Here is a 22,906-nt window from a genome sequence, read left to right as displayed (position 1 = left end):
TAACTCAGGATTGCTCACAGCTTTCAGCATGGCCTTCACAGGATAATGAATAAACTAGCAAATAAGTTACAAGCAAACTTTATGTGAAGAGACGTGTTGGTGTGACTTATACTAAGACGTTTTGCAGTAGTCAAGTAGACTTTCCAAGGAGCAATAGAGAGGATTGGCTGCGGGATCAAAGATACGCAAAACGTTATTAAGCATGTTTTACGTGGTGCTCTAGTTTGTAGACCTTCACGATGATCACAAGACTGGAGGCTGTAGAGGGCAGCAGAAGGATAGTAGAACGTAGATAACAGGAAAAAAGTATGATAGACGATACAATTTTCATCCAAGAAGTTCCTTAAGAACAGGAAAATAAAACATTGCATCGTTACACATGGGTAACTTTTAGAAATTTGATGTATGAGTATAATTTTGAGAACTATTTCAAAATGTTTTTTGTTTGTTTTGTTGGCAGGTACCTTAAAACAAAATCAAAAATGGATATATTCCAGTTTGGTGACGCTCTTAAAGAAGTGGTGTACTTCACTGGGCGTCTAGCCAGCTATAACACAGTTTGCATGAAGGGGGGTGATTTTAAACCTGAATCCAAGTGTTTTAGAAACAACTTTACGCATCTGGTATATTCAGTAAGTATTTAGAAGAAACATACATAACTGTCAAATTAAGTAAACTAATTTCTTCGTGAGATTCAGATTATTGTATGGGTAAATTTGTTCAATAAGTTTTGAATCTAGATTAATTCTTTAGACATTGTGTTGAGGAAAACACGGGGTAGTTGACTATCGTCCGAACTTCTCTTAATTTTCCGATACAGTGCTCAGAATATCAAAAAGTATGACCGGTTTCTGTTGCATACAATAAGCATCTTCAGATGTACTATAGACTGAGATCCGTGTAAGCAGTATAGCTGGAAAATCAAATCTATAAAAATTATAGGGTTTTCCTTCTTTGGGAAGAATTTTATATAATCGTCTACATCAATATTCGCCCATTCAAAATTGTGGTCATTACTTGTTTTCCGATTATGCCATCCCTTTTCGCTACACCTGAAACACATCTGGACCTCATCTTAGGAAATAGCTTTTAGCAACCTCAGTGATCCTTTTTAACTTCGTATATTCTTGTACATCGATGTCTCTTTAATTTTTACCAGAGAAAAGTCAAGTGGGGCTATGCCTGGCGAGTATAGAGGCTGACGCTGAATTACGGTATTTGTTTGGTCAAAGGTTCACGAAGAAGCAACGAAGTGTAGGCAGGCACATTGTGGATCTGCAAAAGCCATGATTTGCTTCGCCGTAAATCTGGGAGATTCTTTTTCTTCGGACTGCTTCACGCAAACGGTGTTGAAGTTGAGAGTAGTACTCCTTCCCGATCATTCGTTCTTGTGGCCGACAGCTCAGGCGTATTAAGTCGTTAGAATCTAAGAACACACTGAGCATAACCTTTGTATCTTACCGCTATTATAAAGCCTTTTTCGATCTTGAGTCGTAGTTACGGCGTCATTTCCGTAAACCCACGTTTCATCACGTGTTATGACTTCTTTTAGTTGTTTTACATCGTTGCTGACTTCATGCAGAGACTCCTGAGTGAAGTAATCTCGCAGCTGCTTTCTTCGGAATTCTTTAAACTATTGGCACAAATTTTGCTGTTACTCGTTTCATACCCATAACATCGGCAAAATTCCGTGGCAGGAGACAACTGACACATCAGCCTCATTAGTGAATTCTCTGATCGTGATTCAGCGATCGTTTATAATCATTTATTTCACTTTTTTCACGAGATCAACGGTTGTCAATGTTCTGGTGCGTCCAGGATACTGATCATCATCATCATCATTATCTTCAAAGTCATCTTCGAACCGTTTATGTCACTCGTAAAATCCTGTTTAATTATGGAAGTCTCATGAAGAGCACTGTTTAATACTTCCAGAACTTTGCTGTACTGTATTCCATTCATATGGCAAAACATTAAAATAACTACCGCTATTACTGAAGCACATGTAATATTTTTTTCCGGCTGACAGCAGAATAAATATCCGATGTAGCTAACAATATACTGCCACAGTGTCGTACCTTAGCCCGGGGAACCGGAGAACGTGTGACTGCCCCTCCCCCTACACACGAACACTTCCAGGCCAAGTGTGCATACTGCCCGCCCGTGCTTACCTCCTCCGACAACACCGCGGCACACTAAAATTGACATTGGCGTCCACATCTTTTCTCACCAAAATTGTAATTTCAGATACTTGAAAATGGTGATAAAGCCGGAACAGTCTGTCGTAAATAAAGATCACCTATTATAAGCGGTTATTTGGTATATCTACTCTGATAATTAATTTTTTTGATACAGTCATGCAGTTTGTTATAAATTTGTTCAGAAAAATTGTAAAAGTAATTAATCCAGAGCTTGAACTTCATCAAATCAATAATTAATTCTTTCCCAGCACACGGGGCATGTTTACACACTGATGCAGGTTCTGCGGTAAAATCTTCGCTTTAAATAAAATGCCAGCAGCAGTTGCACTTTTCAAAAAAAGTAAAGCTGTGAGTAGCGGGCGTGAGTCGTGCTTCGGTAGCTCAGTTGGTAGAGCACTTGCCCGCGAAAGGCAAAGGTGCCGAGTTCGAGTCTCGGTCGGGCACACAGTTTTAATCTGCCAGGAAGTTTCATGTCTGCGCACACTCCGCTGCAGAGTGAAAATCTCATTCTGGAGTTGCACTTTTCGTTTTACTTTAAATACCACAACACATTTCGTTCCCCACCGCCATTAACCAGTGATTCTTTACATTTTATCGAGAAACAAAGTACACAGTGAAATTATTCATATAGAGAAGAAAGTAGCCAAATGCATCATCAACAAGTGTAATAAAATGATGTTGAAAAACAACTCGTCCACAAACTTCAACATAACAGTACAATAAAATAAATAATCTTATGTAAACACTACTAAACAAATAGAGACAGGTAATTTAAACTAAATAAAGTTGGAAAACATCCTTGCTGCAAACATTATTAAACTGGCGTAGTAACATAAATAATGTTGCAAAAATTGATGTACAATTTGAGAAATCGATTACATGTCGTAAGTCATGAAAACAGGGAAAGATTGATGAGAACTGCACGGAAGTGGGAGGGGCAAGTTACAGGGGGGGGGGGGGGGGGAGGGCCTGTAGAGGGCTGAGAGGTACGCAGGGACCGCAGGTAATTATGAGAATATATTTGCAACGCCATAAATGTAAACGTGATGTCCACCCACAGGCCTTGACGGGTCCGTCGGTTCATGTCATTGTCCACCACTGGCGCCGCTGGATACGAGGTGTAGGAGCGTTGGACCAATTTATAAAAATAAGTACTGATGTATTTGGTATTTACCATACTAACGTGCTACATAAGAAAAATACTGCAATATTATGAAAACAGTAAGGACAAGAGACGACACTCAGAGAATGTAATGAAAATGAAGAGTCAATCATGGAAACCAGAGATGGGAAACAGGTGGAAACAGCAAAGGGGATCTCTGCACACAAGCACGATATTTGTAAAACACTCAGCCTGAACGACTCTTGTAGGTGTCTGTGTAACAAAAAAGGATCTTTTGAAGCTTAAGTTGTGTGAAGCTCTGTAAATTATTGACTCCTCTTCAATTTGTTTCCATTTATGCATGTAGTGTGTGCTATATATTGGCGCAATATAATACCATCACAGAAAAACACAAGAGGCTAGATACGTTTATCACTAGTTAACAGGGAGAATTATATAAAAGCTCCCCATCATGATGACAGCGGTCTGAAGACCAAAACAGGCCTTAACTTTCATAATACAGTCCTCAGTAAAACCAATATAGCTATCCAAACTTGGAACTGACACGCTAGGCAAAGGATTGGGATATATTCTTCACAGTAAACCAGCACAATCCTACACCACACGCCTTATTTAACTATTGACAAAATTAAAGCTAACAAAAGTCAGCAAATTCAACTTGCCGTCAAAGCTGATAAAATATTCTCCAGTGATATTAATACTAAGGGATTCTTAATCATGAACATGTAATCTCCAGTAGAATAAATCCTAAATTATCACTCAGGAATTCCCTAATACGAAAGCAGGTAGGCAGAAGCAGTCGTTATTAGTCATATTTTTAACACAATTGTTTTGCAGAATTAACATCATAGAGATAACGCCCATTCCCTCAGTACCTTTAAAACCCACGTTACAAATGCTAGCTTTTTACTAACGAATTTGAAAAAAATGTTTCTAAAATAATGAATATGTTGACTGCAGGACTGAGGACACAGTTTAAAATACATTAAGAAAACGTTGCAATAAGACTGATTGTTGATGCGGTTGACAATACAGACATCAGACATTTCATCATGCAGCTGACGCATTAGGCTATGAAACGCTTGAGAAACAATTTTTACACCGAATAATTTCTTTAAAATAGTTTCAGAAAGGTTGTAGTGCAGCCAGCATGTGTACTCCTCCATTCCCGCTGTGCACCCATGGTGGGAAACGAGTGTCTCGTTCAAAACAGATGAAACACACAGCTAGTAGGCGACAGCAAAACGAGGCAGCACAAGTCCGTTCCTTCGGAACAGAGGGGTGTACTCGCCAATTGCTGAGAACGAGAATGCGATTCTGCGCACAGGCAAAGTAGTCTTGTGCAGGCTGTATCACACATCGCATGTAACTATCCACCTTTGCACTAGGGACGTAGGATGGTAGAAACCTGAAAAACTGAAAATCTCCACCCACCTGGCGTCTTCCAGTGATGAGTGATAAGTATCACTTATCAGACATCGTAGTTTTCTTTTTTTTAGTTCTATGTGAGATAGCCATGACGACACCTCTCAAATACATCACACTAGCTTTTAATAACTTTGGCCCCACACAGCTGTAACGTAGTGGCATCTGATAAACCAGTGGGGCTACGGTAATCGTAGTCGGTTAATTATTATTACTTTTTATTGTGAGATGAGCTAAGTGCACTGCATTCTCGGTAAACTTTCCTGAACTCGGGAGACAGTCTGATCTTTAGTATGAGATATGCTTAGTGCACTGTGCTCCTCAACTACAAATTAGACATTTTTAACTTCAAGAAACGTTATGTAGCTTCGAACAGTAAGATTTCTGTAATACGCGTCTATTGCTCTAGCAATATCTCTGCTTCACAAACACCGATGCACAGACAATTGAGCGCATGACTGCACAACAGGAACAATTTCTTTGTTTAAAACTGACTTGCCCCCATGAAGCGTGGACCTTGCCCTTGGGGGGGGGGGGGGGGGGGGGGAGGCTTGCTTGCGTGCCTCAGCGATACCTATAGCCGTACCGTAGGTGCAACAACAACCGAGGGGTATCTGTTGAGAGGCCAAAGAAACGTGTGGTTCCTGAAGAGGGGCAGCAGCCTTTTCAGTAGTTGCAGGGGCAACAGTCTGGATGATTGACTGATCTGGCCTTGTAACACTAACCAAAACGGCCTTGCTGTGCTGGTACTGCGAACGGCTGAAAGCAAGGAGAAACTACAGCCGTAATTTTTCCCGAGGGCATGCAGCTTTACTGTATGGCTAAATGATGATGGCGTCCTCTTGGGTAAAATATTCCGGAGGTAAAATAGAAACTATCACAATTGTGATCGTTTCTTATTTTTGGTAGCTTGATACCAGTGCCTAAGAGTTTAATTTGTACACCACAGCACTGAAGATGATCACTATGTGATTGACAATCGATTTTGCTGTCAATAGACCATTAATATTATGGTCAACGCTGACCTTCCTTTCAATTTCGTAGAAATATTGGAACACATGAGGCAATACTGACCCTACGATTTATCTTAGAAAATAGATTAAGGAAACGCAAACCTACGTTTCTAGCATTTGTAGACTTAGAGAAAGCTTTTGACAATGGTGAATGGAATGCTCTCTTTCAAATCAAGAAGGTGGCAGGGGTAAAATACAGGGAGCGAAAGGCTATTTAGAATTTGTACAGAAACCAGGTGGCAGTTACAAGAGCCGAGGTGCATGAAAGGGAAGCAGTGGTTGGGAAGGGAGTGAGACAGGGTTGTAGCCTATCCCCGATGTTATTCAATCTGTTTATTGAGCAAACAGTAAAGGAAACAAAAGAACAATTCGGAGTAGGAATTAAAATCCATGGAGAAGAAATAAAAACTGTGAGGTTCGCCGATTACATTGTAATTCTGTCAGAGACAGCAAACGACCTGGAAGAGCAGCTGAACGGAATGGACAGTGTCTCGAAAAATGGATATAAGATGAATATCAACAAAAGCAAAACGAGGATAACGCAATGTAGTCGAATTAAACCGGGTGATGTGAGGGTATTAGATTAGGAAATGAAACGCTTAAAGTAGTAAATGAGTTTTGCTATTTGGGGAGCAAAATAACTGCTAATGGTCGAAGTAGAGAGGATATAAAAACGTTCCTGCAGAGGGAAATTTGTTAACATCGAGTATAGATTTAAGTGTCAGGAAGTAGTTTCTGAAAGTATTTGTATGGTGTGTAACCGTGTGTGGAAGTGAAACGTCAACAATAAATAGTTTAAACAACAAGAGAATAGAAGCTTTCGAAACGTGGTGCTACAGACGAATGCTGAAGATTAGATGGGTAGATCACATAAGGAGGTATTGAATAGAATTGGAGAGAAGAGAACTTTGTGGCACAACTTGAATAGAAGAAGGGATCAGTTGTTAGGACATGTTCTGAGCTATCAAGGGATCTCCAATTTAGTGTTTGAGGGCAGCGTGGAGGGTAAAAATCGTAGAGGGAGTGCAAAAGATAAATACACTAAGCAGATTCAGAAGGATGTAAGTTGCAGTAGGTACTAGGAAATGAAGAAGCTTGCCCAGGATAGAGTAGCATGGAGGGCAGCCTCAAACCAGTCTCTAGATTGAAGACCACAACAACAAAACTGATATCCATCTGACTCTGTAATTGCTTGATCAATAACTGCTTTTCAGTGTTTCAAAAATTATAACAAATAAAGAGGCATTGAAAGGGCATTAGTGAAAATGTTCATTGCTTTTACTAGGGTAAATACCGAACATGGGATAATGAACCTGTGTTTTCTTTTTATTCAGCAAAATTTGTACACTGATTGACAAATTAGTTGGGTCAAAACAAGTGTCATATTACCTCACTGTACAAACTAAGCTTACTCATCACAAAAATAAAACAATACCATAGCTATCTCTAGCTGACATCACCACTTCCCAGTCTACCAAACAAAAACAGGCAGTTTCTTCTTAAGACACTGTCACCTACCTGTCATCAAAAACTCTCTCAATATTAATCTACACAGTATTTTGTCAGTCCTGCTCAAATGCCATGTCTGGCTTGAGAATTAATACACTTTTGTTTACTATCTTCCAGCATATTAATATAGGCGTAAACAGGATAGGGTAGCATGGGGAGCTGCGCCAAATGGTTCTTTGGACGGAAAACCGCAGCAACAACATACAGTATTATCAGTTACCAAATTCGAATCGCTGGCTCTGAGTTCATAGTCACGATAAAACTAACATTGATCAGTTTCGACCGACAAAGAAGCGTCTTTTAATGCTCTCGACGCACCACTGCGGCCATGGATTGAGGCAAAAGCTACTCTGCTTTTCCAATTAGAGTAACTGTTCAGACACCAGGTTCAATTAACTTTGATTCGCTTTTCAAATTACCGTACACATGATAGAAGTGTATCTACTGGAATGTCAGCAAAATCGTTTCTGATACCGTCTACCTAGTCTTCGCGGCCCGTTGGCCCTTCCTGGTACACCTTATCTTTTAAATATCCCCACAGAAAGAAATACGGCGACATCAAATCCAAATTAATAGGGCCACCTTTACCATTCCACTGACTATGTAATTGCTGTCTAATACCTCGCGTGCTTCAGTTGCGCTGTGCAACCGTCATGTTGAAGTCAAATACGTTGTCGAACGTCAGGGCAACACTCTGCAGTAGTACCGGTAGCTCATGTCCCAAAAACGTTCGATATCTGCGTCCATTCAACGCGATGTCGATAAAATACTGACCATTGAATTTGTTCCCCCTGATGCTACACCATATGTTAAGCGACCAAGGACGTTGATGGTCTACTCAAAGTAAACAGTGGGGGTTGCCTACGATCCAGTAATGTGTGTTATGCCGGTTAACGCTGCCACGATTTGTCAACGCAGTCTCAATGGAAAATAGTATCACAGCAAAGAACAAGGGCGTCGTTTGCATTTCTTGATGTGCCCATTCACAAAACACCATGCGGTTATGGAAATCGGTGCCTTGAAGTTCTTGATGCAGTGGCGCTTAGTGTGGATCATACTAATGACGAAGCAGTATTGTGACATTTCGGAATCGCAGGGTTACTGCAGTGCGTTTAAAGGTGGGTTGTGGTGCGCTGCCGCTAGTAAGCTATCTCATTAGCTTCTCCTGTAACACGTTTGTTTCTTTTCCTTTTGCTGGTCTGTATGCTGCTATCAGACATGAAGGCGTTCACAACCTTGTAAGAGCGGGCTTACTGTGGAAAACGCACCAACACATCTACATTCTCCGTAAATCTGGATCACTTCAATTTTTTGTTCTGTGGTTGCAACAGTTATCGTCCACATTCACTTCTCTCCTCCAAACGGTAGGTAGGTGTGCAGGCAATACACACTGTGCAAGTATTGTATTGTTTAGAGCCGCTATCTGTTCTACGCCAGTAAGGAGACTACTTCTTTTTCCAAAAAATCAAAAAATATACATGTATGTTGGTGATATTTTTTCCACCGATATACCCCGATAAATCGATATCAAAATGGTAATATCGAAGGTCGATATTTTTGTTTTATATTATAATTTTTTCGCAATTTCCGGTAAATACTTGAAGTTGTTCTTTTGAAACTGTAGTAGAACATAATTTTACTTTCATTGTGTGAAGGAGTGTTACTACTTTTTGAGCTTTCATCACGTCCAATCTTCCTCTTTCACTGTGTGGAGCAAGTATATGTGGCACAATAGAAGAAGTCCAATTGCACTGGCGGTAAATAATGGTGGTATGAATTGAATAACAAGATCTGCAATGTGAAGAAGTAGCATCCAGTCACGTTGAAAAGCAATTTTTAACGCAACTCGTGTGCTATGTCCTCACAATGGTATTCTTCAAAACCAGTTGCTGAAAATGATGAACCAAAATTTACATGACAAGGATAATCTTTACGCTGGGCGGAAACATGTGGGGCAGTACTGATGTAATCAGCGCTTGGCGCTACGAGTAGAAACTGGAACGTTTAGATTTGCCAGTCAGTAGTCACGGCGATACATTAAAGAGTGTTCCTTTTTTTTGTCATAGAGCCAGCGACCAACATTACGCTAGAAATAATTATGTATCTTCCAGAAACCATTTGAAGATGAACCTGAAAAGGTTCGAAAACCGGTTCATGGAATAAAACATAGTTATTCAAAAAAGTGACGTTGCAGTTTTATATAACTTATTTACATTCGAGTAACAATCACGGTTCTAAAAGATTCATAATGGATAAGAATAATGAACTTACGTCCGGAAACGCATGGTTTCCGTGCTAGTTTCTTTAGTGAACCCTCGTCGTCAGTTTCGTAAGGGCCTCGTCGCTGCTACTGGGGAAGACGAACTGCCGTAGGCCAAGTTTGTGAGTTCGTGAAACGGCTTCTGGTGCAGTAAACAACTAAGTCAATTTTCCCTACCGAGATTACACACCTGTGCCCCAGGTCACTTAACAGGATAGGAGAACGAAGGTTGTACAACACTCCAACAATTAGTAACAAATGAATTGAGACTTCCTGGCAGATTAAAACTGTGTGCCCGACCGAGACTCGAACTGGGGACCTTTGCCTTTCGCGGGTAAGTGCTCTACCAACTGAGCTACCGAAGCACGACTCACGCCCGGTACTCACAGCTTTAGTTCTGCCAGTACCTCGTCTCCTACCTTCCAAACTTTGCACCATCATTTATCGTCCAAGGGCTTCCTGTTCCCAAACAACGGTAAAGTCTTTATGGATGGCAGTGCTCTGTGCCACCGGGACACGGTTTGCTCGTCTTTGCTTTGAAGAACATTCTGGATAATTCGAGCGAATGATTTGGCAACACAGATTGCCATACATGAATCCCATTTAATATTTAAGGGGCATAATCGAGGGGGCAATTGGTGTACAAAATCCTGCACCGTAATTATGGGCGGCTTTAGAGTAGGATAGCTCAATATTTCTGCAGGCGACTTCCAGCGACTTGTTGAGCCCTTGACGCATCGAGTTGGTGCAATACGTCGGCAAAAGATAGATTTGACATGGAGTCAGGAAATATCACATGACTTTTGTCACCTCAGTGTAAAGTTACACGAAAAACGTGCTGTCCTTAGCACACCTACACAAGCACCAGTTCTTCAACGAACATTTTATAATCATGCAAGACACACAATCTATTTGGTTTCTGAAACACTGCCTTGACAGACCTGGTCATGAATCAGAAACAATACCTAAACGAAACGGATCTGCCCCGCAACGATCGTAACCGCGACTATCACACTGCATAAGCAACTACGCTGCTTCACTGTAACTCGCCAGGTCGTAAAATAAAGAACCGCATTACCTTGAGTTGCAGAATAGGTGCATAGAGAGGAGCTGTATATCCTAATTACACTCACTTCGTCAATGTAAGTTCATTACTACTTGCACGAATGGTTCCCTCTCTTTCTTTCAGTTGTGTGTTAAGGGATTCAAGTTCGCAAGCGCACATATCAGCACGGGCAAAATATCCTTCACTCCAGAGCAGCCGAAACAAAATAGATTGACGCAGAACGCTTTGTTTTCCTTCCAAAGCGTAAAGCCACCAGTGGTGACCATGTCCTCCCTAGACACTGACCAACGCCTCGATTGTCTCAGGCAGATACAATCGTGTAGCAGAAGCAGCTGTGAATAGGCAGAAGTCAATCAATGTGCCACAGATACAACCGCAAAGCTTGCTTGTGAGACGAAGCTACGTAACAACAGAACATATGAAAGACTGCCGTCCATAACAGACACATTTCTGGTGGAATGTTCAAAGTTCATTTTTGTCTTAGTTATATTTTTAATATAATGTTGTCGTACTACAAAAATTTATGTAAGTTAAGTTGACATGTTATCAACGCTCTCAAATTATGTTGGTTATCAGTTGCAGATGAAGTGCAAAGATTTATTCGATACCTGTCACTGGAGAGGTGAAGAGATAAAGTGCTGTGACAATTTTTTGCCACTCCATTCAGACAGAGGGATTTGCTACGCCATCAACAATGTAAATACATGGTGAGTGTCAGTCATTATTGTTCATTGTACTAAGTACAATCAGGACACAAATAGTGACTTCGCTGATGAGTCCAAATTGAAGTAACAACACACATATTGTAAACTTCTTACAATGAAGTTTCCAAGCTCTGTCTCTTTTCTCTCTCTCTTTCTCTGTCTCACTCATTCACACACACACACACACACACACACACACACACACACACACACACACACGTACACACACACTCTCTCTCTCACACACACACAAACGCACTACCCTACAATAAAGTTTTGATTTAGAAATATGAAATTAAGTCATTTAATGGACTCATAAGAAATGAATGGTACTCATGGAATTTGGACCGACAAATATTGCTGCAAGAAAGGTAACTACGAATAAACTGTGAGTTATTATGCAGTTCATCGACGAAAGAAGAAAAGTTAGTAATATTTAACAATATGAATGAATAGAGCAAAATAAGTTACTCAGGATGAAATAAATTGCAAATTCAAGGAAGTTAGGCGAAATGGATGCACAAAAAAAATTGAAGATATCTGAAGTAAAATGTCAACAGAAAGGCATTCAACATTAGGAAAATCTAAACCGCTTTCTAAGACTTTAAAACCAAAGGCATTAAATATGCACACTTAATTTCACAAGAGAACTTAATGAAACCACCTTTTTAAATTTGGAAATTTGTGGTATGTTCCTATGAGACCAAACTGCTCATCGTGAACCATGGCAGGACGCCCTAAACCTCGCGGCTACCCGGCGCGGCACACCTTTGTAGAATGGAGCACGACAGAACACCGAAGTTTGCCAGTAGATGCCATTCTGCCGAAAGACGAGAAGTTGGTCAACTCATGAAGAGGTGGCAAGAATACTGAGGTCAGAACAGACTAATAGTCTGATCCTGGAAGTCGAAGTAAGTAAGTAACTCTAAAGAGTGCTACTGGAGGGAGGAACAGCTTGCCAACACAAGTAAGATAGCTGCAGCAGTACAAGGACAGATAACGATCTTATCTCAAGGTCACTTCTCTTTTTTATTTTACACCTGAGACAGTTGAACTTGTTATCTTCAAGGTTACCTCCCTGCCCCATGGGAATCCCCACATCTCGGGCACTACTGTGTGGTACTTACAGAACCATCGCCCTCCACTGATCTCGTTCATCAGGTTGGCAGGAACGTCTGGGCTAAGGGAACACATTAAAATGCCGAGAAACCCATCCTCCTCTTCCTGTTGTCTCTAGATCAGTTGCACGAGCTTCGCCATTCGAGGTCTATACGCTGTAGTGAGAGGACCATTAGCAGAAAAGTTATCCTACTCGAAAAACGGCGGCAAATATTAACCTAATTTTTTGGTTAAGAGACTTTCACATTATAATGTGTGGATGACATACTATAACGGAGGCCCGAGATAGCGGCCTCTACAGTAGCTGGGATAGTGTCGTGGTCTGCAGATCTGCTAACCAATTTCCGGGTTGCGATTCTTCAGTTCCTCCCAGCGTTTTTGTTACTCGAATAGTCCACGGGTATACTGCCGGTTCATAATGTCCAACGGGCACAATATTTCGGCGATCAGACATGTCGCCATCGTCAGGTGCGCTGACGAACTGAGCTCCTGAGGGCGGGTAGCCGATTTAAATCCCTTCCCCCCGCGGGCCGCTCTCTTCGCCGTCCGCGCCCGCGCGCCGTTAGTCGCGATAACGTGGGCGTCGGAATCTGTCATAGCGTCGATGTGCTTGCTAATCACACACCTCGCGAACGTCCTCAACAAGATTACTCGTTCCCGCGAGTTCCCAGCTTGCTGGAAACATGCGGAAGTGGTCGCGATACACAAACCAGGGAAAGACCCACTATTCCCGCAGCACTACAGGCCGATTAGCCTCTTGCCAACTCTCAGCAAGATCTATGAGCGCCTCCTGCTAGGACCCATACAAGAACATATTACCAGAGAGCAAATTCTGCCGGATTTCCAATTTGGGTTTCGGCAGAACCACTCTGCCCCACAACAGGTCATGAGAGTGGTTGAAGCAGCCACAGAGGGCTTCAACCACCGAGGCTACTGCGGATAGTGCTACTAGACGTAGCCAAAGCCTTCAATTCAGTATGGCATAGAGGGCTACTCTACAAGTTGTACACACAAGGGTTTCCCGGGAGCATAATTCAGCTGATCAAGAGCGATTTCACGAATAGGACTTTCTCTGTTAAAGTAGAAACTGCCACCTTCACCAGAAGGCGTATTCGTGCTGGGGTGCCACAGTGGTCGGTTCTGGGGCCCATATTGTACAGTCTGTACACTGCTTACACACCAACGGCCCACCTGGTGCACACTGCGCAGTACGCTGACGACACAGACTTCTACACGAGAAACGCGAACAAGGAACTGGTCATCTGTAGGCTACAAAAGGTTTTAGATGACACGGAAACTTGGGTCCGTCGCTGGCGCATCACCATCAACTCTGAGAAGACGCAGGCAATACTGATTACCCGTAGGCTCGGAAGGCGCGAACCTCCTCAACGACCCCCCCCCCCCCTCCACCTTCACCTAAATGGAACCCAACTCCCCTGGCGCAGAACCGCCAAGTACCTTGGTGTAACCTTGGACTCTCGTCTTACGTGGAAACCTCACATAGACGAGGTCCACAGGAAGGTCTGCGCCAGAATGTCCATCCTATACCCTATCCTGAACACAACAAGCTCCCTTCCCTGCTCAGTAGCAGTAAACGTGTACCTGGCCCTGATCCGGCCAGTAATGGAATATGCGTGCCCTGTCTGGGGATACGCGGCGAAGCAGCACCTGGACAAACTCCAGAGGCGGCAGAACCGCGCCCTCAGGAGGGCACTGCATCTGCCCCTTGGATTCCCCACAGGCGACCTGCACGCCGCGGCTGAAATCCCTCTCCTAAGAGAGCGTTTCCAGGATCTGGCAAGGGCCTTCTGTGAGGGTTCTTCCAGATCCGGAAACGTGCTCATCCACGCCCTAGGTCGGTATGACATGTCCCGCGATAAACACAAGCGCCCTATAACGATCTTCGACGATTAAGTCGAAGAGAAAATCCCAATAACCAATCCCTAATCCTGTCCCTACCCATATAACAATAATCATCTCGCCAAAGATACCAAAGTACCAGACACACACAGAACAATCATCACATTTCACAGACACCAAAAAGTACAGACATAATCACACACACAAGTACACAGGGGAGTAAAAGCCGTAAGGCTACAAACTCCCCCTCACACTTCCCCAAAGAGGGGAAAATAATAGATGAGAAGCAGCAGCAGCAGTGGGCTTGCTACGTCTGTCCTGGTCGCTAGTTCGTACTTCTTGCCGAGAGTCTTCTTAATTACATTCAATTCCGGGGCCCAAGCCTTGCTGAACATTGGGATAGTGTTATAAGGTAAGCTATCGAAATTCGCAGCAGGGAGGATCTTATAAACCGAGATTGCGGCTACAGCCGTTGCTCACGTCGGTACCAATGATGTGTGTCACTTTGGATCAGAAAATGTTCTCTCTGGTTTCGAGTGGCTAACAGAAGTGGTAAAGGCTGCCAGTCTTGCTTGCAAGATGAAAGCAAAGCTGACCATTTGCAGCATAGTCGACAGGACCTACTGCGGACCTCTGGTACAGAGCCGAGAGGAGGGTCTGAATCAGAGGCGCAGACGGTTCTGCGACCGTAACAGGCTACACATTCTTCTACTTGCACCAAAGGGTGGTTGCGTTTCGGGTTCCGCCGAATAGGCCAGGTGTCTACTATACGCAGGAGGCGGCTACACGGGTATCAGGGGCGGTGTGGCGTGGAATGGGTGGGTTTTAGGTTAGAGGGTCTCAGGAAAACAAAAGAAGGGCTTCAGTCACAAAGGCTGCAGGCCGAACACAGGAAGAACCTAGGTACAGGAACTATCGGTATAACAGCTGTAAATTGTTGTAGCTGTGATCGGAAAGTACCAGAGCTCCAAGCGCTAATAGAAAGCACTTATGCCCAGATTGTCATAGTCAGCCCGAGATAAGCTCAGCAGAAGAACCTAACTGTGTTCCGAAAGCATAGGATAAACACGGTTGGCGGTGGCGTGTTTGTTTCTGTTGGAAGTAGTTTATCTTGTCGCGATATTGAAGTGGATAGTTCCTGTGAGTTAGTATCGGCAGAGGTCATTGTTGGCAACCGGAATAACATAATAATTGGATCCTTCTTCCGACTTTCCAATTCAGATGATGAAGTTGCTGAAAACTTCAAATAAAACTTTAATTTCAAACAGTACCCGGCTCATTTGATTATAGTTGGTGGTGACTTTAAATTACCCTAGATATGTTGGCGAAAATACATGTTTAATTCCGGAGGTACGCATAAAACATCATCCGAAATTGTGTTAAAAGCATTCTCTGGAAATTATTCCGAGCAGATAGTTCATGAGCCGACGTGAATAGTAATCGGTTGTGAAAATACAATTCATTTCTTAGCAACAAATAATCCTGAGTTAATAACGAGCGTCACAACGGATACAGGGATTAGTGAACACAGGGTTGTCGTAGCAAGACTGAATATTGTAACCCCCAAATCCTCCAAAAATAAACGAAAAATATATCTATTCAAAAAAAAGCCGATAAAAAATCACTTGGCGCCTTCCTGAGAGACTATCTCCGTTCCTTCCAAATTAATAATATAAGTGCAGCCAGATGTGGCTTGAATTCGAAGAAATAGTATCGGTAGCAACTGAAATATTTATACCAAATAAATTAACAAAGTACGAAGCTGATTCTCCTTGGTATACAAAACGGCTCAGAGCACTGTTACAGAAACAACGAAACAAACATGCAAATTTTAAACAGACCCAAAATTCCCAAGACTGGCATTCTTTTACAGAAGCTCGAAATTTAGCGATATGCTTGCAACGGTTTCCACAACGAAACTTTGGCTCGAAACCTGGCAGAAAATCCAAAGAGTTTCCGGTCGTATGTAAGGTATGTTAGCGGCAAGAAACAATTAATGCATTCTCTGCGCCATAGCAATGGAGATACTATCGACGGCAGTGGTGCCAAAGCTGAGTTACTAAACACAGCCTTCCAAAATGCCTTCATAAAAGAAGACGAGATAAATATTCCAGAATTAGAATCGAGAACAGCAGCCAACATGAATAACGGAAAAGTAAATATCCTCGGAGTAGTGAAGTAACTTAAATCACTTAATAAAAGCAAGTCTTCTGGTCCAGACTGTATACCAATTAGGTTCCTTTCGGAGTATGCTGATGCATTAGCTTCACATTTAACAGTCGTGTACAACAGTTCGCTCGACGAAAGATCCATACCCTGAGACTGGAAAGTTGCACAGGACACCAGTATTCAAGAAAGGTAGTAGGAGTAGTCACCTAATTACAGGTCCATATTATTAACGTCGATATGCACCAGGATTCTGGAACATATATTGTGTTCGAACATTATGAATTACCTTGAAGAAAACGGTCTATTGACGACAAAGTCAGCATGAGTTTAGAAAACATCGTTCTTGTGAAACACAACAGGCTTTTTATTCGCCTGAAGTGTTGAGTGCTATTGGCAAGGGATTTCAGATTGATTCCGTAGTTCTCGATTTCCGGAAGGCTTTTGACACTGTACCACACAAGCGGCTCGTAGTGAAATTGCGTGCTTAGGGAATATCGCCTCAGTTATGTGACTGGATTTGTGACTTCCTGTGAGAGAGGTAACAGTTCGTTGTAATTGACGGAAAGTCATCGAGTAAAACAGAAGTGATTTCTGGCGTTCCCCAATGTAACGTTATAGGCCCTTTGCTGTTCTTTATTTATATAAACGATTTGGGGGACAACTGCGCAGCCGTCTTAGATTGTTTGCAGGTGATGCTGTCGTTTACCTTCTAGCAAAGTCATCAGAAGATCAAAACAAATTGCAAAACGATTTAGAAAAGATATCTGAATATTGCGAAAATTGGCAATTGACCCTAAATAACGAAAAGTGTGAGGTGATCCATAAGAGTGCTAAAAGGAATTCGTTAAACTTCGGTTACACGATAAATCGGTCAAATCTAAAGGCCGTAAATTCAACTGAATTTCTAGGTATAACGGTTACGAACAACTTAAATTGGAAGGAACACATAGAAAATGTTACTAGCTACCCCTATGATCTGGACGTAAATATTGTACACACATAATTGTATTTAGACTTGATTTAAAGTGTTTTACGGTCACTGGCTGGCACATGATGTAATGCTGGAGACGGTAGGAGGAGCTTTCCCTATTTAAGCAATTTAAACTGCATGTCATGCAACACTGGTCATGTGTATACTAGAGGGAGGAGGGGGAGGGCGGGCGGGCTGCTCCTCTCCAGTTTTGGCAGACTCCTATGGACATAGCTGTCTTTCTTCTACGTTTTTGTAGATGTTCTGTGTTTATTTTTTTGTACTTATTGTTTACATTTCTCTAAGTATATTCAAGTTACTCTCTTCATCGATAAGCTGTCTCATGATCAGAACAGTGGTCGAAACTGGTAACCAGTAAACTTTATGTTATTTGGAGTATTTTGTTCTGTAAAACAAAGGTTATTTACAGTTAAAGGTAACATTTACAGACCTACATTGGTGCATGACATTAAAACATTCATGAAATTAATCGCTGCTGTAACATTTTTAAATATTATGATTATTTTTTCAGTACCCAAATATTGTAAATAACTTATCATTTTAAGTAGTGATGTGTAGTTCATAAATGAATTAGTTCAAATGAACTACTCTAGGAAAGTAACTGTTTGAAGAAGCCATTCTTTCAGTGAACTATCTTTATTTTACTGCTAATTTTCATACGTTCTGGAACTGAGAATGCAGATGCACGAATCTCCCCTGTTTTTATACTAAGTACATCCTACCTCCCAGGACCTAAGTGACTGTAGTGCTGAACTCTTGACGGTGAAATGTATGAACTGAATCTTATTGAAAGACCAAACATTTCCGTTAGTTCACTTAGTTCCGTTCTGGCCCAGCTTCGAACTGTGTGAACTGTGAAGGATTGTAAAATTGAAACTGTTCTGTTAGTTCATTTAGTTCAGTTCAGGTTCCAGTTCCGAACTGTGTCGGATCAGAAGACTGAAGCCACTCCGTTAGTTCACTGTAGTGCAGTACAGGCTCCAGTTCTGACACTTGCTAGCACTCGCTACATAGTTTTATTTATCCTGTAGCTAAATATTTCTTCCTCATCTTAAGAATTTTTTTAACTAACTAAGAATACATTTTATTTCTTTTTCTAGGCCCTATCAGATAAGAAAAAGCAGGCAAATGCTCTTGGTGACTATAAGAAAAATTTAATTTTTAGTGGTTCTCATTGCACAAGTTTCCAAGCAAAGGCTAGGGTTACAACTGAATGTGGTCAGCCCATCCCTAGCTAAAACATTCCATGTAGAAAAAAAGTTCTTATAAATATGCACACTGGGTTTGTTCCTAATGGTCACACAGTTTTGTAGGTAGTAAAATCTTGCTTCTAATTTATTAGTTTAAAAGTTTGTTGGTAGTATTTTAACACGAAAAATGAACTATGTAGTCCTTTTTAATTTGTTCAGTGAGAAGTACTATCTCAGAATGTATAGCTCTGTGAGAAGAACAACACTGTCCGTGTCTAGCCCTTAACCCTCAGACGGAGTTGCGACTTTGCGGGGACTTTACCACAGATAACGGCAGTGGACCAGATAAGGCTCTCTGAGCAGCGCGGCAGTCCCCTCAAGTGGAATATCTTGATAGGGGCGTGGTGTGCTCTTAGCTTAACGGCGCGTACTGGGTTGTACTGCTGTAAATAATGAAATGCATTTTATCTGCAGCAGTGCCGCTATTATTTCTAGGTTTTGTCATTTCCCAGATTAAAATCCATAAGTGCTTTGTATCATAAATTATGTTGTGCGTTCTAAAATGATAACGATTTGGCTTAGCGGTGAAATTAATTTATTTTATTTTAGTCACAAATATTTATTATATATTTCATATTTGCTTATATTAGAAAATAAAAAATAAGATGAAAAAAAGTCAGAGTAAATCATAAAAGTGAAACAAGTTAATGTAACACTTGATGAAAGTGATGTGAAATGAAAAACAAAAATTCAAACTACTTTATTGTCTTAGAAATAATACGATAGAGTAACAGATTTCTGTAAGGTGAACACATATGGCATGAAAAATTAGCAACATATAATGAACTTTATATATGATCTGGTACACTGTTCTTCATTTGTGTTGAATATTCACCCAGGTTCTCTTCTAAACAATCTTCACACACCACACTTTGGCAAACTTGACGATTGTAAAAGGTGCAATACTTGTTGCTCTTTTCTTCGGGCGCCTGGTGGCAAAGAGCGCATCATTCCCTCTTCGAGTCCTGATTGGGTAATGTGGTCTTGGGAGAGGTTTGTCCAAAACTCTTGATACTATTAATCTTAGTACCTTTAGTAGTCTGCCTATGATCAGCCACCTTCTCATCTACATCTACGTGATTACTCTGCTATTCACAATCAAGTGCCTGGCAGAGGATTCAATGAACCACCTTCATTCTGTCTATTTACCGTTCCACTCTCGAACGGCACGCGGGAAAAAGGAGTACTTAAATTTTTCCGTGCGGACCCCGATTTCTCTTATTTTATCGTGATCATTTCTTCGCATGTAGGTCGGTGCCTACAGAATGTTTTCACAATGGAAGGAGAAAACTGGTGATTGACATTTCATGAGAAGATCCCGTCGCAACGAAAAACGCCTCTGTTTTAATGATTGCCACCCTAATTCACGTATCATGTCTGTGACACTATCTCCCCTATTTCGCGATAATACTAAACGAGCTGCCCTTCTTTGTACTTTTTCGATGTCATCCGGCGTCAGTCCCACCTGATGCGGATCCCACACCGCACAGCAGTACACCAGGATAGGGTGGACAAACGTAGTGTAAGCAGTCTCTTTGGTAGACCTCTTGCACCTTCTAAGCGTTCTGCCAATGAATCGCAGCCTTTGGTTTGCTCTACCCACAATATTATCTAAGTGATCGTTCCAATTTAGGTTATTTATAATTGTAATCCCTAAGTATTTAGTTGAATTTACAACCCTCAGATTTGTGTGATTTGCTTTATTCAGGGTCAATCGATACTTTTCGCACCATACAGATATCTTATCTAAGTCATTTTGCAAGTCGTTTTGATCATCTGATGACTTAACAAGACGGTAAATGACAGCATCATCTGCAAACAATCTAAGACGGCTACTCAGATTGTCTCCTATATCGTTAATATAGATCAGGAACAACAGAGGGCCTATAACACTTCCCTGTGGAACGCCGAATATTACTTCTGTTTTCTGATGACTTCCCGTCTATTACTACGAACTGTGAACTGTGAACTTTCTGACAGGAAATCACGCATCCAGTCGCACAACTGAGACGAGACTCTGTAAGAACGCTGTTTAATTAGAAGACGCTTGTGAGGAACGGTGTCGAAAGCCTTCTGGAAATCTAAAAATATGGAACCAATTTGACATCCCCTGTCGATAGCACTTATTACTTCATGAGTATAAAGAGCTAGTGGTGCTTCACAAGAACGATATTTTCTGAATCCGTGCTGATTATATGTGAATAAATCGTTTTCTTCGAGGTACTTCATAATGTTCGAATACAGTATATGTTCTAAAACCCTACTGCAAATCGACGTTAGTGACATAGGCCTGTAATTCAGCAGATTACTCCTACTTCCCTTTTTGGGTATTGGTGTGACTTGAGCAATTTGCCAATCTTTAGGTACGGATCTTTCTGTCAGGGAGTGGCTATATATAATTGCTAAATATGGAGCTGTTTTATCAGCATACTCTGAGAGGAACCTGACTGGTATACAATCTGGACCGGAGGCCTTGCCTTTATTAAGTGATTTTAGCTGCTTCGTTACACCGAGGATATCTACTTCTATGTTTCTCATCTTGGCTGTTGTTCTTGATTGGAATTCGGGAATATTTACTTCGTCTTCTTTGGTGAAGGAATTTCGGAACACCGTGTTTAATAACTATGCTTTAGTGGCACTCTCGTAAGTGACTTCACCGTTGTTATCGCGTAGTAAAGGTATTGATTGTGTCTTGCCACTGGTGTGTTTTTTGTATGACCAGAATCTCTTTGGGTTTTGTGCCAGATTTCGAGACAGAATTTCGTTGCTGAAGTTATTAAAAGCATTTCATATTGAAGTACGCGCCATATTTCGAACTTCTGTAAAACTTTGCCAATCTTCGGGATTTTGCGTTCTTTTAAGATTGGCATGCTTTTTTTCGTAGCTTCTGCAACAACGATCTGACCCATTTTGTGTACCATGGGGGATCAGTACCATCACTTATTAATTTATATTGTATAAATCTCTCAATTGCTGTTGATATTATCTCTTTAAAAACATTCCACAATTTTTCTACACTAACATGATCCGATTGGAAGGTGTGAAGACTGTCTCTTAAAAAGGCGTTAGGAGCATTTTTATCAGCTCTTTTAAATAGATATACTTTGTGTTTCTTTTTGATGGTTGTAGGTGTTACGGTATTCAGCCTAGCAACAACTGCCTTGTGGTCGCTAATCCCTGTATTAGTCACAAGGCTCACTATTGGTCCAGGATTATTTGTTGGTAAAAGGTCAAGTATGCTTTCGCAACTATTTACGCTTCGAGTAGCCTCAGGAACTAATTGTTCAAAATAATTTTCTGAGAAAGCATTCAGTACAATTTCGAATGATGTTTTATGCCTGCCGCCGGCTTTAAACATATAATTTTTCCAGCATATCGAGGGTAGATTGAAGTCACCACCGTCTGTAATTGTATGAGCGCGGTACTTATTTGAAATGAGACTCAAGTTTTCTATGACCTGTTCAGCAACTATGTCTTCTGAGTCGGGAGGTCGGTAAAACGATCCAATTAATAGTTTAATCCGATTGTCAGGTATAACCTCTAGCCATACTATTTCACATGAACTATCTACTTCTATTTTGCTACAAAACAAACTATCTCTGACAGCAATAAATACTCCACCACCTAGTGTATTTAATCTATCCTTTCTTAACACTGTTAGATCGTTTGAAAAAATTTCGGCTGAACTTATTTCCGGCTTTAGCCAGCTCTCTGTACTGAGCTTCAGTGCTTTGTATTAGGGCTTGGAGCTCTGGTTCTTTCCCAACACAGCTACGACAATTTACAACTACAGTACCAATCGTTTCTACAATTGCCTTGCTGTGTTTTACCCACCCACTTTCTGACGGACGCCCTTTCTGTGGTTCCCTGAGACCCTCTAGCCTAAAAAAACCTCCCAGTCCCTTCCACACAGCCCCCGCTATCCGTGTAGCCACCTCTTGTGTGTAGTGGACTCCTGGCCTATTAAGCGGAACCCGGAAACCCACTACCCGATGGCACAAGTCAAAGAATCGGCAGCCTACACGGTCACAGAACCCTCTGAGTTTCTGAGTCAGACCCTCCACTCGGCTCTGCACCAAAGGACCACAGTCGGTTCTATCGACGATGCTGCAGATGGTGAGCTCCGTCTTAATATCGGAAGCAAGGCTGGCAGTCTTTGCCATTTCCGCTAGCCGCCCGAAATCAGACAGAATCTGCTCCGATCCAAAGCGACTCA

At 41.6% G+C, this 22,906-nt stretch overlaps 1 protein-coding gene across 1 annotated transcript in view; it reads left to right on the top strand.

Annotated features, from left to right (window-relative positions):
• Nucleotides 1–22,906, top strand: part of LOC126282369 (sodium channel protein Nach-like) — a 49,952-nt gene that overhangs the window by 21,352 nt on the left and 5,694 nt on the right. Inside the window, exons 4-5 of the mRNA XM_049982028.1 lie at nt 461–632; nt 11,174–11,304. Of these exons, the coding sequence (XP_049837985.1) occupies nt 461–632; nt 11,174–11,304 (303 nt within the window). The remainder of the gene's footprint in view (nt 1–460; nt 633–11,173; nt 11,305–22,906) is intronic.

This window comes from Schistocerca gregaria, chromosome 7, assembly GCF_023897955.1.
Source record: "Schistocerca gregaria isolate iqSchGreg1 chromosome 7, iqSchGreg1.2, whole genome shotgun sequence".
NCBI classification, from domain to species: Eukaryota; Metazoa; Arthropoda; class Insecta; order Orthoptera; family Acrididae; genus Schistocerca; species Schistocerca gregaria.
This window is presented reverse-complemented; position numbering and strand designations above follow the sequence as displayed.